Here is a 20,587-nt window from a genome sequence, read left to right on the forward strand (position 1 = left end):
AAACCCACTGTGGCCTCTGGACGTGAACACTCCAGTCCCATCCCTGAGCTGCTGCCACCAAGACACTGTAACAGTAGGTCAGTGCCACACAAAGGGGAAACCCACTGTCAACCTGGACTCTATTTAGAAACGTGACTCTTGTACTAAAGAAACAGTGACTCCTGTACTAAAAGGAGTTTGAAGTGAAAGGGTACTGGGTAGAGAAGCTCTGACTTCACAGGAACCTGAGTCCTCCCCCTCCTGCCACTCCCGTTACAGAGGGAAGTGGTCTTGTTTCCTCCAACCGTCTTCCTGCCAGAGTTGCCAGACGAGCCCACAGTAACATATAAAGTGTTCAGCGCAGTACCAGGTACAGAGTCAGGACTCAGTACATGTAACCTCTATACCTCCATACCACCAACCCTACCCCTACCATAGCAAGGGGGAAAAAGAAAGTTTAAAAGGAATAAAACTAACCCTATTTGTTAAGATTGAGACTTTTAGACCAGGCCAAAATCCAAAATGCTCAAGTTATGTTGAAGCCTGGCATGCTGCAGTCCATGGGGTCACAAAGAGTAGGACACAGCTGAGCAACTGAACAACAACATGTTGTTTAAAAGAAACAAACCTAAAACAAAGTGTTAAAAAAAACCCATAAAATAATGAATGAACAAAAGCTATCAGGCAAATGAAAACAAAATTGTAATAAATGTGGAATAATAATTCCATTTTGTCTGGCAGTAAAGATAAAGTGAAATTAAAAAAAAACCCAAAGGAGATAAATAGCTCTCCCAGGATCACGGTGTCTAAAAGAGGAAGAGTTGAAATTATAATTCAGCTCTGATTGTAAAGCCTGTACTTTCAGTTTACTATACAATACTTCCTCCAAATTCACAACTGCCCGCCTAGAATTTCCTCTTGAATTTCCCGGTCAGATCCATCACATAACCTTAGTCATCATCCCTACTCAAACCAGAACCTGCTCTGCCTTCTCCATTCTGATAGCAGATACATGACCTCCCAATGGTTTACGAAGATCCCTTGGAGTCACCCTCAATTTCTCCTTCATGGATGCTCCAACCCAACTCAACACTTCCACAATTGACCTTTCCATTTTACATCAGAATTTAGTGTCTTCTCTCTCTTCCTTCCGATTCGATTGTATTTAAGCCCTCATTTTTTTCTTACTCCTGGGGTTTAGTCTGTTTCCTTTTCACAACCATCCCGCATACTGTTCTCAGACATCTCCCTCCCCCTGCCGCCGGCCCCACTCCCAAACAAAACCTACTGTCATAGTCCTGCTTGAAGATCTGTTAGTTCCCCTGTCCCCCGGTTTGGCTCCTTAGATTGACCATATGATCCTCTACATTTTTACGTGCTACCCCTGCCCCAAATACCTCTTCCCACCTGTCAAACTTCAGTCATCTTTCAAGTTCTAGGTCAAATGGCTCTTCCTCTGAAAAGCCTTCCCTGGCACCAAGGTCACTCCCGTAGTTCCTCTGCACTCCTACCTGTACACCAGATGGTAATTACTCTGCGGTTACATGTTTCTGAGTCCTTCCCCACATAAAATGAGCTAAGGAATGAAAGGGTTATATGACCTCCAAGCAAAGTGATTCACATTGAGCCTTAGTGTTAATTCAAAGCCTTCTCAACCAGTCATTTAAACTGTTTTCTACTCTCCTCTCATTTGAATATTACGCTGGAGAACTGCCTGGCAATAAAGGTGACTTTGTAGGATACTCACAACACTGCGTCTCCTGCCTGAGGGGACTGCCTACTCTGCCTTCATCCCTGGACACGGTGGTGGACTAATGAGGCTGAGCTGCCGGGGCAGAGCTGAGGTGCTTATACCTGTGAAAGACATTTTCTTTTGAGACAGGAGAGCAACACTGTGCCAGGACTTCTTATCTTCAGAGCTAGGCTCACTGGAGTGTTTAGCTAGGCCGCAGCTAAAGTCAACAGAGTTTTGCTAAAGCACACAAAGCAATGATTATCCTTGAATCTCACCGCCTTGACCCTGATCCACTTTCACTCCTCCAAAAATGTTGCCATCCTCTTCCCTTGCTGTCTTACTGAGCCCACCCTACTAGACCAGGAAGTACAAATGCCCCTCTATCTCTGCCTCCCCGAAGCTCAGAAGCATTGGTGTCTCCAGCCCCAAGCATGTCAGTCAGCCTCTGGAGTCACCTGACCTGCTATCCTCACCTTTATCATCACAATCGTCACGGTGAGCTGTGCTCAGCTCTTTGTGCTGACACCAGGTGATTTATAGGCATTACCTACACAGTCAGCTGGCAAGGGAGACACTGCTATTAAACTTACAGAGAATTGAAGTAACCTGCCTGAGGTCTCACAGTAAGTCAGTGGGGGGACTGGAATTCAAACTCTGGACTATCTGACTCGAGAAGCAAACAAGAAACCATTATGCTAAAGGCAGGATTTGGAATACTTCCCATGACTAAGGCTCCTCCTCTAGACTGGGACAAGGTGGGCACCCAATGTGAAGATCCTGATTTTCTCACATCACTCTTGGCCTTCATCATCTGTTTACAAGACCCCTTACTTTTCAGGCTTTAAGACCTTTTCACTGTCAGCTTTACAGGCAAAGTAAACTTGGGAGAAATAAGTAATGGCTGCTTAGTCACAGTGATTCTCCTGATGTTAAAGCTTCAGCCTGTGAGTTATTTAATCCATTCCACAACAAGCGTTTATTCTTCCCGGTCCTGTGCCTGACTCCTGATGCAGTGCTGCAATATGCGCTCATGTCCGCATCCCTCCCACTCACATTTACTCTGATGCCTTGGTTGTTCACAGCCTGCCTGGCAGCCTTGTGGGATTTTGTACACTCTATTCATCAACAGACAGCTTTAGGAAACCAGATGCCATGGGTGACCACAGATCGGTCAAAGTTTTACCCAGCATATATTTGGACTAGAAAGACTGCTTTCCCAAAGCCCAAAGTCTGGGTTTTTTTGGGAGCGGGTGTGTATGTGTATGTGTATGTGTATTGAGGACAGTTTTGTCAAGACCAATGACTTCCTTATATGTCTAGCAATAATAATAATAATGTGAAGTGTGAAACCAGGGACAATTTCACTTGTGATTCTAATCAGAGTACGGCATCACTGCTTGTTTACTAATTCTACTCTATCAACATTTTTGAGATGAACATTCTAAGCCAGATTGAAATGATCATGTATGTCTTGACCACACTCTTATTAACACTGTTGCCCCTGAGTTGACAACACACTGAGACTGGAGGAGTGGGAAGGGAGGCAAAGCAGAAAAGTTATGACTGGAGGGGAAAGGAAGTCTGGTGAATTTATCTGAGAAACAAGGCAAATATAATCTAAAGATAAGTGATAAGTGAAGTTGCTCAATCATGTCCAACTCTTTGCGAGCCCATGGACTGTAACCTACCAGGCTCCTCTGTCCATGGGATTCTCCAGGCAAGAGTACTGGAGTGGGTTGCCATTTCCTTCTCCATATCTTCCCAACCCAGGGATCAAACCCAGGTCACCCGCGTTGCAGGCAGATGCTTTACTGTCTGAGCCACAAGGGAAGCCACAAATTAGATTAAATATAATCTAATTGAAGGTCAAAATCTTTTTCATATTATCTTATGGTTGTTTCTAATATATTATATTCTGACAGATCTCCTGTACAGCTTTGAACTTAGCTACAAAACCCAATATGAATGAACTGAATGAGAGATTTGAGAAATTTAATTTTTTTCTTCAAGAGCTATAGCAGTCAATCATACAATTCACTGATAATCTTTCGTGATTTTACAGACTCTCAAAAGCCTCTGATCTATACCTCAAACTTAATCTGTATCACCTTCAAAAAGGGAAACCTTGTATCTTCCTAAACAGAGAAAACTATTTGTCTGCTCAGTATCCCTCATATATTCCTTAGAATTTGTCAGCATATTGTAGGATTATTAGTTTCATAACATATATGAAGACCAAGTAGTTTCAAGGTGCAACCATTATGTAGATTATCTTTGTGTCCTTGTTCATCTAACTGAGAAACTGCTTAAGAATGAGATTTTCAGGCTTGTTTGACTGGATGTTATAAGGGAAGATATTACCTGATAATTTGGTAATATCTAACTAATTTGCAGTATACTTGCTGCACATACATTGAAATGCACAGACTATTCGCTTACCATTCCATTCAACCGACAGCTGTTAGACATCAACTATGTGCCAGGCACTCTTCTAGGCACTAGGTTACAGAAGTTAAAAAAAAATGACATAAGTCCTCTCTTATAATAAGCTTATATTCCAGTGAAAGCAGACAAGACAATAAACAAGTAGAATATCAATATATGCATGTTTAGATGTTGCGAATGACATGGAGAAAATTAGAGGGTGTTAGTTTGGGGAGCTGCAAATCTGAGGAAGATGGTCAGGGAAGGCATCACTAAAGAGATGGCATTTAAAATACCTGAAGGAGGAGAGAAAATGATTTACATGCATCTCTCAGGCCAAATATTCCAGGTGGAGTGCATAGCAATGTAAGTTCTAGGAGGTTAGAAAATTGATCTTTCACTTCAATAGCCCAGGGTTTCTAGCTCAATAGTGACCCTACATCAAATACTAGGTGAATGAATATGTGAATTAAAATAGCATGAAATAGCTTTTTAAAAAAGGAGGTGGTGGTAGTAGTGGTGGTGGTATTACTTAACCTAAGTCAAAAATTTGTATTACATAAATTTCACAGGCTTTGATCCTTGCAGATGTTTTAGAAGAGAAGTTAGTAACCAGGATCTATTCCAAGCTCTTACAGACTCTTAATGACTTCAAGGTTAACAAATGGTCAATGCCACTAAATATTTTCAAAAAGATGTCAGAATCTGCTCCAACACTTACATTTACCCTTTGGTTCTATATCAAGTGGACAGTGAGTACAGCACACTAGTACCCTGCTTGTATGTAGAAGCAGAAAGACTCTTCCTCTACATGCGAGCTGGGGTGCCCAGCTCTGAAACCTGGAAAAAACCACCACCTGAATCCAAAGCACAGGGACTGCTCTCTACTTAACAGCATCACCATTTGTTGAAGAATGTAAACATGGACCTTGGTGACCCTATACATAAACAGCTGATATGGCAGAAAGAAAAAAGGGTCCACTAACTATCCCATTTTAAAAGGTTCAGTTCCTTCCTTAAGCTAAATTATCCCAATGCATTTTTAAAAAAATAAAAGACAATTCATAACTTACATCAGCAACTATGGCAGGCTTACACAAGAAAAAGTACAACCATTGTGTTAATTTGCTCCTAAATTGGATAATACAGAGTCAAGTGCTTAGAACATTGCTTTGCCCATAGTCAGTGCTCAATTAACATGATTATTATTAACAATATTATTAGTATTTAATTAAAGGTTTGAGTATAGTCAGAAAACATTTATTATGCATCTGTTTTATATTTACCCTATGTACTGGGATAGGACCACAGCCTTGTCTATCTCAATGAAACTAAGCCATGCCATGTGGGGCCAACCAAGACGGATGGGTCATGGTGGAGAGGTCTGACAGAATGTGGTCCACTGGAGAAGGGCATGGCAAACCACTTCAGTATTCTTGCCTTGAGAACCCCATGAACAGTATGAAAAGGCAAAAAGATAGGACACAGAAAGATGAACTCCCCAGGTCAGTAAGTGCCCAATATGCTACTGGAGATCAGTGGAGAAATAACTCCAGAAAGAATGATGGGATGGAGCCAAAGCAAAAACGATACCCAGCTGTGGATGTGACTGGTGATAGAAGCAGAGTCGGATGCTGTAAAGAGCAATATTACATAGGACCCTGGAATGTTAGGTCCATGAATCAAGGCAAATTGGAAGTGGGCAAACAGGAGATGGCAAGAGTGAACATCAACATTCTAGGAATCAGCGAACTAAGATGGACTGGAATGGGTGAATTTAACTCAGATGACCTTTATATCTACCACTGTGGGCAAGAATCCCTTAGAAGAAATGGAGCAGCCATCATGATCAACAAGAGAGTCTGAAATGCAGTACTTGGATGCAATCTCAAAAACGACAGAATGATCTCTGTTCGTTTCCAAGGCAAACCATTCAATATCACAGTAATCCAAGTCTATGCCCCAACCAGTAATGCTGAAGAAGCTGAAGTTGAATGGTTCTATGAAGACCTACAAGACCTTCTAGAACTAACACCCAAAAAAGATGTCCATTTCATTATAGGGGACTGGAATGCAAAAGTAGGAAGTCAGGAAACACCTGGCGTAACAGGCAAAGTTGGCCTTGGAGTACAGAATGAAGCAGGGAAAAGGCTAATAGAGTTTTGCCAAGAGAATGCACTGGTCATAGCAAACACCCTCTTCCAACAACACAAGAGAAGACTCTACATGTGGACATCACCAGATGGTCAACACTGAAATCAGATTGATTATATTCTCTGCAGCCAAAGATGGAGAAGCTCTATACAGTCAGCAAAAACAAGACCGGGAGCAGACTGTGGCTCAGATCATGAACTGCTTGTTGCCAAATTCAGACTTAAATTGAAGAAAGTAGGGAAAACCACTAGTCCATTCAGGTATGACCTAGACCAAATCCCTATGAGTATACAGTGGAAGTGACAAATAGATTTAAGGGACTAGATCTGATAGACAGAGTGCCTGATGAACTATGGACAGAGGTTCATGACATTGTACAGGAGACAGGGATCAAGACCATCCCCATGGAAAAGAAATGCAAAAAAGCAAAATGGCTGTCTGAGGAGGCCTTACAGATAGCTGGGAAGAGAAGAGAAGCGAAAGCAAAGGAGAAAAGAAAAGATATACCCATCTGAATGCAGAGTTCCAAAGAATAGCAAGGAGAGATAAGAAAGCCTTCCTCAGCAATCAATGCAAAGAAATAGAGGAAAACAACAGATTGGGAAAGACTAGAGATCTCTTCAAGAAAATTAGAGATACCAAGGGAACATTTCATGTAAAGATGGGCTCGATAAAGGACAGAAATGGTATGGACCTAACAGAAGCAGAAGATATTAAGAAGAGGTGGCAAGAATACACAGAAGAACTGTACAAAAAAGATCTTCACAACCCAGATAATCACGATGGTGTGATCACTCACCTAGAGCCAGACATCCTGGAATGTGAAGTCAAGTGGGCCTTAGAAAGCATCACTACGAACAAAGCTAGTGGAGGTGATGGAATTCCAGTTGAGTTATTTCAAATCCTCAAAGGTGATGCTGTGAAAGTGCTGCACTCGATATGCCAGCAAATTTGGAAAACTCAGCAGTGGCCACAGGACTGGAAAAGGTCAGCTTTCATTCCAATCCCAAAGAAAGGCAATGCCAAAGAATGCTCAAACTACCGCACAATTGCACTCATCTCACATGCTAGTAAAGTAATGCTCAAAATTCTCCAAGCCAGGCTTCAGCAATACGTGAACCGCGAACTTCCAGATGTTCAAGCTGGTTTTAGAAAAGGCAGAGGAACCAGAGATCAAATTGCCAACATCCGCTGGATCATCGAAAAAGCAAGAGAGTTCCAGAGAAACATCTATTTCTGCTTTATTGACTATGCCAAAGCCTTTGACTGTGTGGATCACAATAAACTGTGGAAAATTCTGAAAGAGATGGGAATTCCAGACCATCTGACCTGTCTCTTGAGAAACCTGTATGCAGGTCAGGAAGCAACAGTTAGAACTGGACATGGAACAACAGACTGGTTCCAAAAAGGAAAAGGAGTACGTCAAGGCTGTATATTGTCATCCCGCTTATTTAACTTATATGCAGAGTACATCATGAGAAACGCTGGGCTGGAAGAAACACAAGCTGGAATCAAGATTGCCAGGAGAAATATCAATAACCTCAGATATGCAGATGACACCACCCTTATTGCAGAAAGTGAAGACGAACTAACGAGCCTCTTGAAGAAGGTGAAAGAGGAGAGTGAAAAAGTTGGCTTAAAGCTCAACATTCAGAAAACTAAGATCATGGCATCTGGTCCCATCACTTCCTGGGAAATAGATGGGGAAATAGTGGAAACAGTGTCAGACTTTACTTTTGGGGGCTCCAAAATCACCGCTGATGGTGATTGCAGCTATGAAATTAAAAGACGCTTACTCCTTGGAAGGAAGGTTATGGCCAACCTAGATAGCATATTTAAAAGCAGAGACATTACTTTGCCAACAAAAGTCCGTCTAGTCAAGGCTATGGTTTTCCCAGTGGTCATGTATGGATGTGAGAGCTGGACGGTGAAGAAAGCTGAGCGCCGAAGAATTGATGCTTTTGAACTGTGGTGTTGGAGAAGACTCTTGAGAGTCCCTTGGACTGCAAGGAGATCCAATCAATCCATCCTAAAGGAGATCAGTCCTGGGTGTTCTTTGGAAGGACTGATGTTGAAGCTGACTCCAATACTTTGGCCACCTCATGCAAAGAGTTGACTCATTGGAAAAGACCCTAATGCTGGGTAGGATTGGGGGCAGGAGGAGAAGGGGACGACAGAGGATGAGATGGTTGGATGGCATCACTGACTTGATGGACATGGGTTTGGGTGGACTCCGGGAGTTGGTGATGGACAGGGAGGCCTGGCGTGCTGCAGTTCATGGGGTCGCAAAGAGTCGGACATGACTGTGCAACTGAACTGAACTGAACTGGGATAAAAAGAATTAGAATACTATGACTATACTCTTTAAAAGCTTAAAATATATATAACTAGAAAGTTTTATGAAGTCCCAATAGAAGAAGTTGAATAACATATAGCTAAAACATGACAGTTATGCAAGATACATTATATAGCAAGAAAATGAGAGTTTCCAAGAGGGAAAAGATCATTAAAAACTAGGAAGGCTTCAAAAAGAAGGACTGGTACTGAATGTGACAGAGCTGGACAAATGAAGTACATCAGTGAGACAGTTTTGGGTAACTAAACTCTAAATTTATTGAAGTCTGCAGAAGGATGATAGCAGAAGCATCAAATTTAAAGGCAAGGATCTGAGACCTCTGTTGAAGACAGAGGAGTACCAGACCTGTGACTATATGGATTTAGGGACAGGGTGTGAGGCAATCTCCACCTACAAACCTGAAGCCAGAGCTACAGGACTAGGCTGAGTCCAGACTGACCAGTGGCACCTACAAGTGGCTCAACAGGCCAGCGTGGAGTCTAGGCAGTGCACAGCATTGGACCACCAGGACGGGAATATTTTATTCTGCGAAAGATTCAGTAGTTAAGGCTGGGAGTCAGAAAGATGCCAGTGCCTCCAGCAGCAGCAGAAAGTATCAAAACAAAACAAAACAAAAACAAACCAAAACCTGAAAAATAATGCTGTGGGGGTGGGGAAGGGTGGAAGGCATATTGGTACAACTGACTGGTACACAGCAATTACTCAGAGTGAAAGTTCATGGACAATTTATTGTATAGAAGTTGAGTTTTAGATCATAGGAAAGCATCTACTACCTTAAAGAGTGAGTTGGGGATGTGGAACCCATAATATCAAAACAGGAGAGTAGAAATCATGAGAACAAATACAATTCTCCCAACCTAGCCCAGGAAAAAAACAAAATTAAAGCTTAGAAGAGAGATGGTAAAAATATGCAGAAATCAAGAGAGAAGTTTGAAGGAATGGCCTGAATTCGAGTCAGATAAAAGAGACTAGTTGACATTTCTTCATGAGAAAACCTTTTAAGGCAGAAAAATAAAGCTTTCAGAGTATATATGCCCAACCAAATGAACAGAACAGTCCCACACTTCAAGAATTATGCCTGATTTCATGTGATAAGTTGAAGGATAATGTAGAAACAGAGGCCACATGACATAATCCTATCATAATGCATTAAATCATGACTCAGAGATTTAACCCACAGAAAGTTATTAACAGACCCTCTGTTTGCAAAACAGTACAAACATGACTTGTCACTCAAAGCAAAGATCTTTATTCCCTTCTTTCTACTTTGCTTTTAAAAATGTTGTCTGAATAAAAACTTCAATGATTTCAATATTAATTTCAGCCTACATTCAACAGTAAATAATCTCACCAGCCAATTGCTTTAAACTTTGCTTTGTTGGAATTTCTGGGATGTATTCTTTTTTTTTTTTTCTTTATACTTGGAAAGCTTTAAACTGTGAAAGCTTGGTAATAGTTGATATTATCAACTGCTTTTGTGTTTTCAAAAAGCACACTCCAAAGATCTTTGAGATAATAGCCATTCCTCCACCCTACCTGCCATTTTTTAAAAAACACTATTTCACTGCCATCATAGTTTCTGCAAAGCACAGTTTATGGGTAGTTTATCAGGTGCCCTTTGATTTTCTTTTAGTACTGAAATTTTTTAGAAATAGCCCTTTTGTATTCTAAGGCACAGCTTAAATTAGATGCTACATTTTAGATGACTCTTTCACAAATGTAAGTGCACATTTGTATGTTTGTGTATTTCTGAAAATTAATTTCTACTCAGAGAACTTAAGTGGAAAAGAATAGGCCAAAAGACATTGGTTTAAAATTTTAAAAGAAAATACAATTAATGCAGAAAAAATAAGAACATAAAAATAAAAGTGCAGAGTAAAATAAAATATAAATACAATAAATAAAATGCTACTTCATTAAAACTATGACTTAACAACAAGAAAAGAGATCAAAATTAAGGAAACTGTAGTATTAAATACAGCAGGGGTAAGAAGGAAGAAAAACAAAGCCTAGAATACGCTGTGTGTGCTAGTTGCTCAGTTGTGTCTGACTCTTTACGACACCATGGACTGTAGCCTGCCTGGCTCCTCTGTTCATGGAATTTTCTAGGCAAGAATGCTGGAGTTGTTAGGGGAAGCACACTGATTGAAACCGCCCACCCTGGCCAGGCACCATAGTAACCATCTTGTTAAGGAATAGGGAACTAATAAGCCACCACCAACCAAAAGAGTTCGGGAAAGGTCAAAAGGAGCACCGCGTGTCCGTCCACTTCCCAGAATCCCTCTTGCTAGCATCCATCTTGGCTGAGTGATGCGTGCGCCACCAGGAAAGACTCTGAATTAGAATGATTGGCCAAAGACAACCTGGAAACTAATCCCATCACCATAAAACCGGAGACTGTGAGCCAAGCGACAGAGCTGTTCTCCTGGGTTCCCTTACTCTACTGCTCTCCACCCAGGTGCCCTTTCCCAATAAAATCTCTTGCTTTGTCAGCACATGTGTCTCCTCGGACAATTCATTTCTGAGTGTTAGACAAGAGCCCAGTTTTGGGCCCTGGAAGGGGTCCCCCTTCCTGCAACAGAGTGGGTTGCCATTTCCTTATCCACGGGACCTTCCCAACCCAGGGATCGAACCCAGGTCTCCCGCATTGCAGGCAGATGCTTTCCTGTCTGAGCTACCAGCTCACCAAATAAGTAAGTTGTGACCACAGGATAATATAATAATTTGAACTTTACTTTGACCCATATATTAATCTGATGATGAACAGATGGGTCTGTTACCAAATGCCCTTTTGCGACCTGTCCTTGCACCACTGCTCTGCAGTCCCCATCTCTTCTAGTTCCCTGGATGACTCTGTTCATCCTCTAGCTGGAAGCTCAGGTGGTCCCTGACATCCCCAGGCTGGGTTAGGTTCTTCTGTGGGTTCTCAGTGCCCCATGTGTGCACTCCTTCAATACCATCCTCTGCTATAATTGCTGTGTGTTTATCTACCCTCTCCCACCTCCTTGCAGCTAACCCTGGAGGGCTGGGTCTCAACCTTTATTCATCTTTTTAGAATAATACCTGGCAAATAGCAGTTTTAAAATATATAAATTAATGATGCATGTTCTACACCATTGATGTATGGTCTGAAATATGATTTAAAATATGAAGTTATATATTAAGAAGAAATCCAGCCACTTAACAGATAAAGCAAGGCAACTTACAAGGAGAATCTGCAGGCTCAGAGCTATACAACTTTATAGTATAAGAAGGGAAATCATTATTGTGTGACAAGCATAATCATGCTTTCCATGATAAAACTAGTAACACCTGGATTTGAAAGACAAAGAAATCCAAATGGGAAGACATGAGTTAGTGTGTAAAAGCTAATTCTTGATGGGATTTAAATCATAAAGGAATAGTCTCCTCAACCTACGGAGCTCCTTTAACTCAGGCAGCTATGAATCTACACTGCAATGCTAAGGAGACATTTAATTGGGTGAAAGCTAACCTGACAGGGATGGGGTGGAGAAGGGAGAGTGCTTTTCCCTGTTTGGATGGATTCAAAACCAGAGTGTAAATACCAACCACCCTGGAGCAGTCGTCTGCTGCTTTATGCTCATCTGGAATCTCTTCTTGCTTCTGTAGCTCTGCCTTTCTTTCCCTCTCAGTTCTGATCCACTTGTCAAATTGACCTTGCCTGGGGAGCAGCGGGTACAATGCATAAAAGGAAGAAATCCAGACTGCACAGCACTCCAAGCAGAGAGGAGTGGAACAGGTCACAGGTAGCCCTGTTCTCCAGGAACCTACCAGCCAGAAGGAGACCTCCCAAAGGTGGGGAACTTCAAGCGTAGGCGCAAACTTTAAACACAGAGAAATGTGGCTTGTTAACTTTCAGCAAGTCATTGAAATTTGTGTTGGAAAAACCTTGGCAGCAGAAGAAATGACCTCGCATGACCATGATGGCAAGGGAGAGAAAGAGGCCTGTGTTCAAAGAATGTAAACAATGTCAACAGACTTTTGAAAACCAGCTTCCAATGAACTTCACAAATCTGGGTTCTTGAATACAAATAATCAGAGATGGGATATGGGGCTGGGTTCTCCAATTGAAACACTATCTCTTATAAAATGCAGTAGAACTTTAGAAAAGTTATAAGTCATCCACTGTAAAGATTGTGACAACCTAAGTCAGTTCAGAGAAGGCAATGGCAACCCACTCCAGTACTCTTGCCTGGAAAATCCCACGGACAGAGAAGCCTGGTAGGCTGCAGTCCATGGGGTTGCTAAGAGTTGGACACGACTGAGCGACTTCACCTTCACTTTTCACTTTCATGGACTAGAGAAGGAAATGGCAACCCACTCCAGTGTTCTTGCCTGGAGAATCCCAGGGTCAGAGGAGCCTGGTGGGCTGCCGACTATGGGGTTGCACAGAGTCAGACATGACTGAAGCGACTTAGCAGCAGTAGCAGCAGCAAGTCAGTTCTGGTTTTAAAATATCAGACACCCTGGAAACACTGAGACACATGACATTTCATCTTTCCAAGGCACGTAAAGAAAATATCCTGTCTTAGCAAACTTAGCATAGGTGGACATTCAAGCAGAGGAGGAGCTGGTACCAATATCCTTGCTCAGTGTTCTAGAAGATGATTGCTGAGTGCTTGGATCTTGGCCTCCTGATTAGCTAGTCCCATGACCCAGCTTTCTAGCTGATCATGTGGCAAATACTGCAGTTGCTAAACTTTTGCAAGGGCCTTGGGTAACAAAAGAAAAGTCAGACATCACAGCACAGGTCTTGGGTTTTTCCTGGCAGCATACTGGTAGCATCTGTCTATAAATTCAGCAGCAGTGTTCTTTTAACGTGGAAAGCAGTGAGTGCCCTAGCACTAAACAGTCTCATAACTGGTCACATAAAAAGAACCCTATGCTTACTCTCCTGATATTTTTTAAGTTGTAAAATGTAAGCTGAGCCATCACGCCTCTCATACATACATTCCTCCAGTGTCAGGTGAAACTGTCATTACAACAAGAAACGAAAATCTCCCTAATCCTGGGCTGGACTTCATTGTGGGTGAAAATTTGGTTCTATGTTTCTATCACATACTAAAATTCTGTCTCCCAATCCATCAGCAAAACTCATAAAGGCATGCAAGAGAGCATGGCTATTATAGAAATGTCCATTTGCTCAATGTTAAGTGTCCATTATCCTAGGGGGAAAAAAAGTAACATTTCAACAACAGTGTCTTTGAAAGGGACATACCTAGCTGCTTCTCCCGCTCCTCACGCCGCTCCCTCGCGAGCCTCTGCCGGTCGTCAACACGCAGCACAGGTGGCGGGTCTGAAAAGGAGATGGGAGATGCAAGAGGAGCAGATTTTTAAAAATGATAAACACTGATAAATATCTCTTTGTCTGGTAAATCTGATGAATGAATTATTACTACATCTTACCTATAGTAACATTACAACAATTATGACCATACTTGCAGTGTTGTACTTCATTATAATTTTCCTGAGAATTTCCCATTATTTTCTTCAATTTAAAAATATTATATATGAGGTTAGATTCTAAGAGTTCTCATCACAAGGGGAAAAAATCATTTTTCGTTTTTTCTTTTTGTATCTATATAAGATGCTGGATGTTAACTAAATATATTGGCATAAATATGTCATAATACAAGTCAAGTCATTATGCTGTACACCTTAAACTTACAGTTTGATTGATGATGTATGTTAATTACATCTCAATAAGACTCAAAAAAAAAAAGAAAAAGGCACACAGCCAAAACAAATTATGTAAAAACATAACTGTGCCTTTGGCTTATTTTCATCAAACACTATTCATGAGGTTTTATGTTCCTAAACTACTGAACTTTTATTATTTTTATGTTTTAAAAAGTCTCCTGGGGCTTCCCTGGTGGCTTAGTGGTAAAGAATCTGCCTACCAATGCAGGAGACACAGGTTTGAGCCCTGGTTTGGGAGATCCCAAATGCTATGGAGTAACCAAGCCTGTGCGCCGCAACTACTGAGCCTGTGCTCTAGAGCTCAGGAGCCACAACTACTGTTCCCACGTGCTGCAACTACTGAAGCCTGTGTGCCCTAAAGTCTGTGCTCTGCAACTAGAGAGTAGTCCCTGCTCGCTGCAACTAGAGAAAAGTCAGAGCACAGCCAAATAAAAAATTAAAAAATTAAATTTAAAAAAGTCTGCTCCTTAACAACAAATAGAATCCTAAGTGAATTTATTCTACTAAATAGATGGTCAGTCACCAGCTAGACATGAAGAGCCCAGCTTTGAAATCAGACAGGCATGAAATCACTTCTGGTTCTGTCACTCTGTTAGACCCTATCTAACATCACTGTATGGATTAAATAAAATGATGCTTATAACAGCATTAGCACAGTGCCTTAGCACTTGATAAATCTCAGTAAATATCTGCATTCATTGAAGACACTAAATATCTACTGTGATCAGGCAGTGTTTTATGTGCTGAAAGGAGAGCTATTAACAAAAAAGACAGAAATCTCTGCTCAAATAAAGTTTGCTTAGGGAAAAACATATGCAAAATGTAGAGAATGGGAAAAGGGGCAATATATAGAATGTTCTGGAGAAGGAAATGGCAACCCACTCCAGTGTTCTTGCCTGGAGAATTCTATAGACAGAGGAGCCTGGTGGGCTACAATCCATGGGGTTGCACAGAGTTGGATGCAACAAAGACGACTTAGCATGCACGCACATAGAATGTCGTTGTTTTAATAGCTAAGTAGGGTCAGACTCTTTTGCGACCCCATGGACTGGAGCCTGCAGGCTCCTCTGTCCATGGGATTTCCCAGGCAAGAACACTGGAGTGGGTTGCCATTTCCTTTTCCAGGGGATCGTCCCGATCCAGGGATTGAACCCACATCTCCTGCACTGGCAGGAGGGTTCTTTACCACTGACCCACCTGGGAATGTTAGACTGAGATAAATGCTAAGGAGACAACAAAGCAACAAAACAGACTGTGAAATGGCAGGAATGGAAGGTTGGACATTTTGGATAGGTGCCAAGGGAATTCTAACTTGATGGTAGCTTTTATGTGTAAAAACTTGATGAAAATAAGGGAGCTGTCTGTGCAGACATTCCAAGAGGTGAAAAGCAACTGCAAAGGCCCTGAGGTTGCAAGTACCTAAGATGTTCAAGAAACAACATGAAGATATGAGCCACTGCAGCAGAGTGAGATCATTTAAGCGATGGGGCCAGAGGCTGGGGTCCTGGTGAGGACTTTGGATTATGCTGTGAGTGAGATGCCACTAAGGGCTTTCCAGCAGAGGTCTATACAAACACGCTCACTCTGCTGTTACTAAACAAAAACAAAAGCATAGTAATGATAACAATAATGATGGTAATAATTACCCTTAAAATCAGCATTATTTTCCTTGCTACTAAATTAACAATTTAAAATCTCATATTAAAAAGAAAAACCTACTGGAATAATACTTTAGAGACAACATAGTAGTACTTCAACAGATTTAAAGGCCTTGCACCCCAAATGCCTCCTAAATGTTACAGGATTTGTACATTTAAGAGAAATAAAACTGTATGAAAGTGCATTAGAAGCTGCATAAACCTGGTAGTGGGGTCACAGGCAGGACCAGCAGATGATATTTTGTGGTTTTCCTTTACTTTAAGGCATTTTTTTTTTAATTGATAATATGAACCCCTAACTAGCTCATATTCATTATGATAATTATTCCCCCCATTTGCTAATCATTTATGAGGTTTCAAATATTTTTTATGTAGAAAAATATGGCCTTTGGTCCCAAAAGGTTTTCTTCTGACACTAGAAAAGAGGCACGTAGACCTCCCTTAGGCACTTGGTTAAGGGTCACAGACGGGAGCTTTGCTGTCGTTTGTTTTTGGAAATGATAGCCCTATCGAAATGATATTTTGAAGAAAAAAATGATCTAAGAACACAAGCCAAAATGAAGTTAGAAGCAAGACTTCTAGCAATTACTTATTGCTTAAAAAAAGTCCTTTAATAGTGAGGTTTTACTCCCTTATGAAACTTTGCACTTATTATGAAACTTGAAAAACAACTTTATTTATAAAAGTTACATGGGCACATTATAGAAAGTCTATAAATAGAGTCTATGAAGTAACATTCTGTTCATGGAATACGGAGTATGTGACATTGCTACAAATTTCACACAAATTTTGACAGAAATTTTCAATAACAACATAGTCATCCTCACCTATCCTCTTCCACCCCAACCAACCCTGAGAGCCCCAAGTCAATACCTGGTGTTCCTGCAGTCATGAGGCAACACTCAATTATGCAGTGGAACATTTGCCTTTCAGATACATAAAGAAAGGGCACAGTTTACCTCTGATTTCTATGATATCACTCCATATGAAAATTACACTCTTCACATGTAATAAACTGTATCCTGTCTGGTAACACCAGTACCCTAAAAACCACATTGTATTTAGCACTATAAAGATATATCAATAAACACTATAAATAAGGCCAAAGCTTTATGAGTTCAATAATTCTCCCTGGCCACATTTATCGCTTCAGCACTGATCTCAACCATTATTTATTTAGAATTCGATTTGAGGAAGTAAAGAACAAATGCAACACATTTCTGAAATATAACGTGCATAGTGACTATCATATGCTAGATGATTTTGGTTGGTTTCGGGACCTGGCACTAAAAAACACTGTAGAGTGAAAAAGGTATTCAGTTTGAATTCTGTTTCCATTCTTCTGGTCACATTAATAAGAAGGTCACTTTGGTACCAGGATGTTAATAAACACTCTGTGGCAGATTAAAGATGACTGTGAATATGGGTAGGGAGGAGCAGAGCTTGTCAGTTTTGTTCATTGCTATATTCCCAAAGCCTAGGACTATACCTGGCAGAAAGGAGGGCATTCAATATATATTTATTAAATGAATGAAAGAACAAATGAGCCAGTAACCTTGGCTAACGTTTGGAGCCTACACACTCTAAATGTTAATGGAATTAACATTCACTATGAGTGCAAACTCATACCAAACTTGTATTTGACAATAGACTTTTAAAAAGGTGTTAGTAAATACTGTGATTACAATTCTAAGGTTTAATAACTAAAAACTGATAAAAATGACCTTTAAAGGTAGGATTTCAGAAAAAAAATACAACTGAATAATTGCAAGTAAATAGCGAATTTTCTGAAATTCTTTTTCTCCATCTCATTTCTATCCTCATACTACTTTTTTTCTGGAACAAAATGAAGGTATAGAAAATAGTTTGACATCATGAACATTTCACACAGTTTCCCAATAAATCTAACACTGTTAGAATAGAATTAAGTTAGTTAATTCTTAGAAGGAAAAGTTTTTAAGAGAAATAGGATTTCAGTGGAGACACACTTGCAGCTCCACTCTGCATCCAACCTTCTACCTGTGATAACTGAAAAGCAGAGGGACCACCCAAACCCGGGTACTTGTGAGAGTGAAAGGGCATGCTGGTAATAGCCTGTGGTTACATGTGAAAGCATGTACAATCCTGAATAAACTGGAACTAAAGAGTGACCCTCAAAGATCAAGAAAAATAAACTCACTGTGACAAGCCTTTTTATAAGAACTCACTATACCTTGACTCCTATCTGAACAACTACTGTCAGGATATTTGCATTTGGTTACGGCAATACTCAAAATATCCCCCAAAGAGCAGGTACTTCTTTTCAAGTTCCTGAAGTAAGAAAATCAAAAAAATGCTTTAGACAGACGTTCCCATGACTCATATCCCATAAAATCAAAAGGTTTTACTCAAGCCTATAACTCCAACATGGAACCTCTGATATCTTCAGAGATACTCAGGAAAATAACATGGTGGTTTAAAAATAAGAATCTTTGATATATCTGTGCTTATGTGTATATACAAGAAAGCAGACACAAGGATACTTAAAAGACACAATCTGAAATGAAATGTCTCCTCACTGAACTTGACTCTAGCAATATAAATCAAATAGTTCAATGAAGAGACAGTCAATTGGGGTAGAAAAGATTTTTCTTTTGGCCTCTATATTTCTATGCACTCTGCATATCTCTCTTCTCACAATGGAAATACTATATTAGAATGATCTATTCATATACTGATTTTTTTCTACTACACTTGTCAGCTAGAGAGTAGGATTATGTCTTTCAATAATATATTCCTAGTACCTATACAGTGCTATTACCAGATGAATAAACAAATTATCAGGATATAAAAGTATAAATTGCACAGTAAAGAATGGGAGGAATTAGAAATGATGGTTGATGGAGAGAATAAGGGAAAATCAGTATAAACCATTTAGCTATGTTCAATTCTCACGATAAAACAAAGGGGATTTTCATGCTAAACAGCTTCTACTTCTATAAGGATGCCCACTGGAGTACAGGGAATGAAAGTCCATTAGAATAAGCCCTGTGAGGACAGCAACCCTGTTGCTTTCTCACAAGGTATCTCTCACAGTCCCCAACATTGGGCAATTACTCAAGAAACATTAGATGTTGGCTGGGCTTTGGGTGGATATATGGGTGGACCAATGAATGAAAATGTAAACTGACTAAATGGGAAAAATCTCAGCCTGTGAATTAAAACTCCACTGAAACCACACATCATTTGCTACTAATGGTAGCAAATGCAATACTTGCAATTGTACCTGTTATACATCATCTGAATAGCAAGGCAGACTTATCTGCTCTGTTCAAGACCTCCTCCACATAGGAAAAAAGGCCCCACAAAATTAGGTGGGACAGGGAATGTTTTCTATGGGGCTAGATAGAGTTATTTTCATCTTTAGTCCCACGGATTGACTGTTCTTAAGTGCCTCTGGCCTTGGATGCAGCATGAAGTAGTCTTCCAAGAACCTCAAGGGGTGTTCGGTTTGCCTTTTCCTTCCTTTGGCTATCTCTGGTCATCATACTGTAAGTTAGTCTCTCCCAAAGACCATATCATGGCTGCTAGATACCCAGAAGCTACTGCATTGTCTACTCCATTGTTTGTAGTTTGTTTACAGAGTGTTTGCTTCTTTGTATCACTGAATGGAACAGACCATGAATCACAGGCTATTAAATGAAATTACTGTGTAGGTGTACAATCATTGCAGGCAACAGTGAACAAAAATGTAATTCTATACCAGCATTGCTGTGTGTAATGATTTCCTTAAGTGGGTTTTGAAAAAGTCACAAAAGAGATATGCACTAATGCTGGGCATACAGGTACAAAAAAACTGTGTCATTTCTATCATTTCAGGCAGAATGGAAAAATTATTACCTCTAGTACACTGCTTGACAGTAAACAGTGCATTCACAGATACCATCTTGCCTGTCAAAATGATTCTGAGAGGTGAGTAGGGCTTAGCTTTGAATCTCCATTTTAAAGATAGAAAATCAGGGTGTGAGAGGTTTTCTGACTTATAGAAATCCATCTAAATGTGTGTTTTGGTGGCAGGACTGAAACCAAGCTCTCCTAAATTCTAGCAGGCCTAAGACCTTTGGGATTACCCTCCTTTTTCCACAGCAAAGGCAATGCATAGTACCTGGTTTATTTCCTGAGTGGTTGCTATTTTGTCCTGAAGTAGTAGTGGAGGGCCGGTGAGAGGCAGAGGTTTTCTTATCTTGTAGTTTGTTGCCATCAGGCGCTACACAGATGAGATAAAAGAGAAAAGACATATTTAGTTTCTCAAAATTTATTCAGGAACATTCACATATTCAAAATTTGCTGTCAACCTTTGTATCAAGTACCAGGCTAGACTCAGGAAATACAAAGATTAAGCAGCTGATAACTCCTACCCTCAATGAGCATACCATTTAGTGGGAAGAACACACCCAAGAATCAATAGTCTCAAATCAACTGACCAACCCTACAGCAGTGGCGTCTTCAGGGTCCATGAAGTTGTTCACCCTGGCTGTTCCAGTTTATACAGAAAGCAACCATGAAGAAATAAGACTGGAA

The 20,587-nt window shown here is 40.5% G+C and overlaps 1 protein-coding gene and 1 long non-coding RNA gene across 49 annotated transcripts in view; one reads left to right on the plus strand and one right to left on the minus strand.

Moving 5' to 3' along the window:
- MAP7 (microtubule associated protein 7) overlaps positions 1-20,587 on the minus strand; it is a 175,956-nt gene that overhangs the window by 40,918 nt on the left and 114,451 nt on the right. For 27 of the 47 annotated variants that reach the window (XM_081528817.1, XM_081528815.1, XM_081528818.1 and 24 more), the window contains 2 exons: positions 20,172-20,273; positions 13,888-13,965 (listed from right to left, as the gene is read on the minus strand). In XM_081528817.1, coding sequence (XP_081384943.1) covers positions 13,888-13,965; positions 20,172-20,273 — 180 coding nt within the window. Of the gene's footprint in view, positions 1-1,726; positions 2,162-2,187; positions 2,224-13,887; positions 13,966-20,171; positions 20,274-20,587 lie in introns of those variants that run through there. The other 20 variants (XM_081528828.1, XM_081528826.1, XM_081528825.1 and 17 more) reach the window with 5 other exon arrangements.
- Positions 2,253-20,587, plus strand: part of LOC145521052 (uncharacterized) — a 35,762-nt gene continuing 17,427 nt past the window's right edge. For both annotated transcript variants that reach the window (XR_014065056.1, XR_014065055.1), the window contains exons 1-2: positions 2,253-2,337; positions 19,886-19,978. This is a non-coding gene — a long non-coding RNA (uncharacterized LOC145521052). The remainder of the gene's footprint in view (positions 2,338-19,885; positions 19,979-20,587) is intronic.

The sequence above is a fragment of the Giraffa tippelskirchi genome, chromosome 9 (assembly GCF_054371585.1).
Source record: "Giraffa tippelskirchi isolate mGirTip1 chromosome 9, T2T-mGirTip1v1.2.pri, whole genome shotgun sequence".
Classification (NCBI taxonomy): Eukaryota; Metazoa; Chordata; class Mammalia; order Artiodactyla; family Giraffidae; genus Giraffa; species Giraffa tippelskirchi.